Source organism: Nesoenas mayeri (genome assembly GCF_963082525.1).
Source record: "Nesoenas mayeri genome assembly, chromosome: 23".
NCBI classification, from domain to species: Eukaryota; Metazoa; Chordata; class Aves; order Columbiformes; family Columbidae; genus Nesoenas; species Nesoenas mayeri.
Window position 1 is genome coordinate 6,043,293 of NC_137574.1, and position 5,982 is coordinate 6,049,274.

At 60.3% G+C, this 5,982-nt stretch overlaps 1 protein-coding gene across 1 annotated transcript; it reads right to left on the reverse strand.

Annotated features, from left to right (window-relative positions):
• Positions 1 to 332: 332 nt before the first annotated feature.
• On the reverse strand, positions 333 to 3,560 carry ELF3 (E74 like ETS transcription factor 3; the record flags this gene model as incomplete). The annotated part of the gene is made up of 8 exons (XM_080358117.1): positions 333 to 453; positions 598 to 793; positions 975 to 1,091; positions 1,728 to 1,817; positions 2,023 to 2,142; positions 2,232 to 2,315; positions 2,573 to 2,794; positions 3,398 to 3,560. 8 exons carry the CDS (start codon positions 3,558 to 3,560, stop codon positions 333 to 335), a joined length of 1,113 nt encoding a protein of 370 aa, XP_080214243.1.
• Positions 3,561 to 5,982: the final 2,422 nt, after the last annotated feature.

A 5,982-nucleotide genomic window follows, 5' to 3' on the forward strand; every position in this document is an offset into this window, starting at 1 on the left:
ACTGCGGTGCCAGCTGCCACTTGAACTTCTCTTCCCCTTCTCATTTGTCAAGGCTTTGAAACAGCCAACGTCACTGTGACTCCAGTCAGAGGTACAAATCCAGTGAGGGAATCAGCGGTTTGCAACAACCTACTGGAGCTAAAATATTAGCTTTAAACACCTCAGTGCCAGCAGTCACCAGCATGCACGAGCGTGCCCATGCAAGGGTCGGAGCTTCACACGCTGCACGGGGCAGCAGCTGCAGATAGAGCTGCAGGCAAAGTTTCCTGCCAAGGAGCCCAGCTTGGGTCTGGCCCAGAGGCGCTTGTCAGACCCCAGCACGTCCAGGACTCCTACAGCTCCTTGTTCCTGTTGAGCACCTCCTCCTCCTTCCAGCCGCTGGAGTTCTTCCCAAACTTGTACACAAGCCGTCGCCCATCGACTCTCTCCAGGATCTCTCGTTTGTAGTAATATCTGTAGGAGATGGAGGTAGAATCAGGGCTCTGGATGCAGCCCTATGTGCTGGGGAGGTGCTGTGGGGAATCCAGGCTGAGCCCTGGTGGGTCTGACCCAGTCCTGTGGGGCAGGTCCCCCCAGGGGACAGGGGAAGCCACTTACCGCATGGCTCTGCTCAGCTTCTCGTAGGTCATGCTGCTGTTTTTCTTCTTCTGGCCCCAGAGCTGAGCCACCGCTTCCGAGCGCAGGAACTTGAAGACACCTTCCTGCCGGTCCTCCCACTTCATCAGCCCCTCGTTCAGCTCGGGGTGGATCAAGATGTCCCGGATGAACTCCCACAGGTGGGTACCTCTTGGGGCTGGAAGAGGAGAGCAAGCTGTAGAGGAGGGGAGATCCTGCAGGTCCCTGCACTTTGAATCTCCCTAAACCCTCGTTGTCAAGGGGCATGTCCAGCAGACATGGCCCTTCCTCCCGTCTGCCCCCCATAGACCCAAGCTGGGGGAGGCAGTCCATGCTCCCAGGATGGAAGGTCCACGTACAGTGCTTGCTCTTCCGGCTCTCCAGGCAGTCTCTGCTCTCCTTGCTGAGTTTTCGGGGTCGTCCCCGTTTCCGCTTGCCATGTTTGCCGTCCCCTTTTCTGCTCCCTGTAAAGCCGTCTGTGACACAGACAAGGGGACAAGTTACGCTGTGCAGAACCTGGGGGGTTGCAGCTCCCCCCACCCTGGGCCTCCTCAGGAACAGAGGCACAAGGGAGAGCAGTTGGGGGCGAGGGAAATATCAGGGGCTGCACACTCTTTTGAGGCCCAGGTACCAGGGAGCCATTACCCTGAGCGCGAGGTCTCTCCATTCCCCCCAGCCTCATCCCACCCTCCTCCGTGCCACTATACTTAGGGCAGTACACTGTTCATTCCCCAAACCTTGCTGCTTCCTTGTATCCTCGGTACTCCCAGCATCATCACCAGCTGGAATCAACACTAGCACAGCTTTCAGTGCCCAGGGTCTCTGTCTGCAGCCTTCACCCAGCTGCCACCACCCACCCCTTCCCTCCAAGCGCACTGCTGCCCTGGCTGTCCCAGCTCTGACCCAGAGCCCGCACCATCACTGTGCTCAATGGAGAGAAACAGGCCCAGGGCACACAGAAAACCCATCCCCTCCTTCCTTCCCCGTGGGAAGATGGAAGTTCTGCTGTTTGTCCTTAAATCATTGTCAGACAGGACATGTTCTGCAGCTGCTGGAAGCGTCCGGGTGCAAACCCTCCTCCCCCAGCTCCTGGTGGGAAGAAAATAACTCACCGTCAGGGAAGAGCTTTGCTTCCGTGGGGTCAAGGTCAAGGTCACTTCCACCGGAGTCCTGGGAGTTGGGGCTGTGGGACATCACAGGCCCTGAGAGGCAAAGGGACACGGCTCAGACCACTGGCTGCTGGCCTCTGGAGATACTTTCCCTTGGTTTTCCCTGCCCGGTCCCCATCCAGACCCCTGCGGGCACCCAGTGCAAGATCCAAACCCACCCTTGGCAGGGGGGCAGTTCCCCACCAATTTCCCAGATCAGCAGAAGCAAAGGGAGCTTTCTGCTGGGCAAAACACTGACCTGAGATATCGGAGCTGCCTGGGGACATGGCACCAGGCAAGCAGGTGAAGTCTGTGGATAGGAAAGGATTTGTGGGCTTCACGTCCTCCAGGGAGTCCTTGGCACAGGAATTTCCCAGCTCTGAGAGGGGCAGAGAAGGGAAGAAAGGGTCAGCAATGCATCAGCATGTGGTCCCTGGGGCAAAGGCCTGGCTGAGGGCCCCCTCTTACCAAGGTGGCTGGAGTCCAGGAACATTTGGGAAGTCGCATCCTCTTTTTCCAGCAAGTCAATGATCCAGTTCAGCTCATCAGAGGCTGCAGGGGTGGGGTGACTGGGATTAGCGATGCCTATTCAGTATGGAGAGGAATGGTACATACTGGGACCTGCGTCCAGCCCTGCCCAGACCCTGGTCTGTGACCCCACATCCCCCCGTGCAGCCTCCCCAGCGCAACCTCCCCCAGGCAACCCTGCACGGTGCCTGGGAAGCAAGAGATCCTGGGCTGGTGGGGAATTCTCAGCCTCACACTTTGAGCTGCCAGGCCTGGGGATGAAGGGGACATTGGACACTCACTGATCTCGTGCAGGCGGTCATAGAGCTCGTCCCCCAGAGGCCCGAAGATGAGGCGCATCTGGTCCCTGCTGCAGTGGCAGAGTGCATGCCCGTCCATGTTGCAGCAGGAGAAGTCGATGGAGCTGGCGTCATACTTGTTCTTCTCCACATGGTAGCTGATCCACTCCAGCACCTGCACCTTGGTCCAGAAGTACGGGAGCTCACTGAACCACTCTGGCTTGTCTGCAAGGGATGGAGAGTGGGGCTCAGCGACAGGGCACTGGGTCCAGTCCTGTGGCAATCACATGGGGCACAGCGGGCCCTGTGCTTGGAGGGCTGTGGGACAGGCACTTAGTGCCTGCTCTCGGGTTGCCCGGCTTTGCCCTACTCCTGTCCTGGGGGACAGCAACAACCTGACGCTCCCCACCCACCACTGGTTTCAGTGTCATTTGTCCCATTCATGCCGGGATCCGCCCTGCTCTGCTGGTATGTTCCTCTTGCGTCCCCCAGGGCCATCCCATGATGGTCATAACAGCGGAGCGGGACGCCCGTCACCAGGACTGTACTTCCAAACTGCTCTCCTGATGATCTGTGGCAGCCCATCGCCTGGGATGATTCCCTCATCCCCCTTATGCACCTGATGTGCTCCAAGCAGCCACACCTTGTGCCACTCAGGGTCTTCTTTCAGCCAACACGCCCTTGGGGAAACTGAGGCATAGTGGAAACTGTTGACCTGCCCCAGTGGGATGAGGACCTTGCAGTGCTCTTCCAAGCCAGCTGCACCACCTCACTGCTGCCTTATATGCTGCCTGCCCTGCGCAGCCACCACCGCTCCCCCGGTCCTACCTGTGCTCTGTGCCAGGGGCTGGCTGGTGGGCACGCTGAGCCCCAGGGTGCTGTTGTCCTCAAGGTGTCCCAGCATGTCCAAGGTTGGCTGCACCTCGTCTGGCTGGTACATGGCACTGATGTAGTTAGAGAAGATGTTGCTGATCTCACAAGATCCCGCCATCAAGCTCTGTGCCGAGAGACGACAGTGAGCCCCAGCTCTGTGGAGTCGGGGGACCCGAGACCGCAGCACCCGCAGCAACCCAAGGACCTGGCTGGGTGAGGTCGGGCTCTCCCTCCCTCCACCCATCGCCACCTCTCAGGTCACTTCAGCACAAACACCCGCCCAGCACCCGCCGGCGAGGCTGGGGCCTGACTCACCACCACCCCGGGGGCCGGGAGCGAGGGAGGCTGAGCCGGAGCAAACTGGGGACACAGCGTCAGCGGGCTTGCAGAAGAGCCCGGTCCCCAGCAGCCTGGCCTCACCAGCCCCACTGTCAGCCAGGGCACAGGGACAGCAAGCAGGTGGGTCGCAGAGAAGGGTGTTGCACAGCCCCTCCATGGGGACGGGCGCTCAGCCGCCCGGCACTCCCCCAGCCCCACAGCGCAGCCGCTGCGCCCGACCCGCAGCAGGGGCTTCAGTGCCAGCAGTTCCAGTCCTCTCAGCCAGTTGTGCATCCCACCAGCTCTGCAGCCGGGAGGGGACCAAACCCCTGCCTGGCCTTTGTGGAAGAGCCAAATCTTGCTGTTCACTTGACAAAACCTGGGGACCGGAGCGTGGCCCCTCCAGACCACTGTCTTGCTGGCCCCCCAAAAGGGCTGACAGCTGTGGTGGGAGAACAGGCGTGCAGCGAGAAAAGACCAAGCGCATCCCCCGACGAGAGCGAAGATGCCCAGAGAGGGGAGCAGAGCAGCCATCCTGGGCTGCGGGATGTCAACAGGCCCCAGACGAAAAAGCTTTGGTACCTTCTGCGATGGCAATCCTGGGAGCAGCAGCTAATCCAGAGAGCAGTGAGGGGAGACGGAGCGCGCCCTGCCCGGCCGCTAGCCACTGCTCATGGGCCCGGGGAGCCTGGTGCCGATGGGCAAGCCCTGCCTGCGTCTCCTCTTTTATAGCACGGGCGGCGTAATGCGATCTGGCGGCCCGAGGGGAATTCCAGCCCGAAACGTTCATGCTCCGAGATCCAGGTGATTTGCATAATATGAACCACCAGGTCCCAGCCCAGTGCTGCCTTGCCGGGAAATCTGGGTTGGCCAGTTTAATCATTGTCGAGCCCTTGCCCTGCCAGTGCCCAGAGTTTCACCCACACCGGCTTCGCGGGCTGTTTTCTTCGCTGCCGTTTGCCCAGCTCATGTTTGTTTGCTCGCAGCAGCAGGTTCACGCGGCTGCCAAGCAAACACACCCCGCAGGGCCAAGCGGCGTGGGGGGCTGCGTGTCCCCCTCGGGGCTCTGCCTGCAGCAAAGGGGACGCTGTCGGTGCGGTGTCCCCTGCTCGGAAGGCAGCGCAGCCCTTGTATCCAGCGGGTGTTGCTGTGGGTGCCCTGGCTACATTTGGAGCACAGGCTCGGTCTCCCCCTGGTCTGGCACACGCAGCTCTTCCCAAAGTACAAGAAGGACACAGGGATGGAGGTGGGCAGGTGGTCGCAGAGGGACTCAGGTGGGGGTGGGTGGTCTGCATGGGGATGGGGCAGAGACAAGGCAGATGACGGAGTGTTGCTGCTCTCTCTGTTAGGATGGGTCAGTTTTTGCCTGGGTGAAGTCTGGGACAGGCTGCAGGGCTGTGATGGCCCATTCCCTGCCGTTTCACACATGCACATTCACCAGGGACACATGCCAAGGGGCAAGGCAAGGTTGCCTTGGGAATTATCTTCTCTTGCCCCTCTGTCTCTTTGGCAGGGATACTGGGGACCCTGTTTGGGTATATTCATGCTGTTTTTATTTACCCTGTGCTGTCAGAGGAGCCCCAGGCCAGCCTGAGCCAATAACTTGACACCCGTTTGCCTGATGCCGGTACTTACCTGAGCCAGACATGGGCTGGTGCAAACCCAAGGCGCTGTGTGAGCAGGGCAGACCCTGCATCACTCAGTCACCTCCAGGTCCTTGTCACTTCAAACCAGTGCCTGGCAGCAAACCATCTCGTGTGACAAGGTGGTGACAGACTGTTGCAAACATGGATGCTCTACCTCAGCCCACAGGCCAGCAAGGACAGGGTGGCTGTGTGCCACATCCCCCTTGTCACGTCACCCTGTCCTGCCATGTTGTGCTGTGGCCCTGGGGCAGGCAGGGCCAGCGTGCGAGCCAGGAGGTACCAGGTCACGCTAGCTGATCACCTGCCCCAGCTTCATTCCTCTGCTGCACAGTCACGAGTGCTGGGTGCTGTCAGGCCCTTTTGTTTCCTGGGCACAGCATCCCACAGCGCACAGGGATGTCCCCGTACCTGAGAGCAGCCCCTGCCATTGCTGCCAGGGGACAAACCAAGACCACCGGGGAAAAAAGGGGTGCTGGGCAGACACAGAGCCTTGCACCTGTGTTCAGCTGGGAGCCGAGCCCGGGGCTCTGCTGTGCCAGGGGCTGTGGCTGCTCGGCCGGGCTTCCAGCTCTTGTG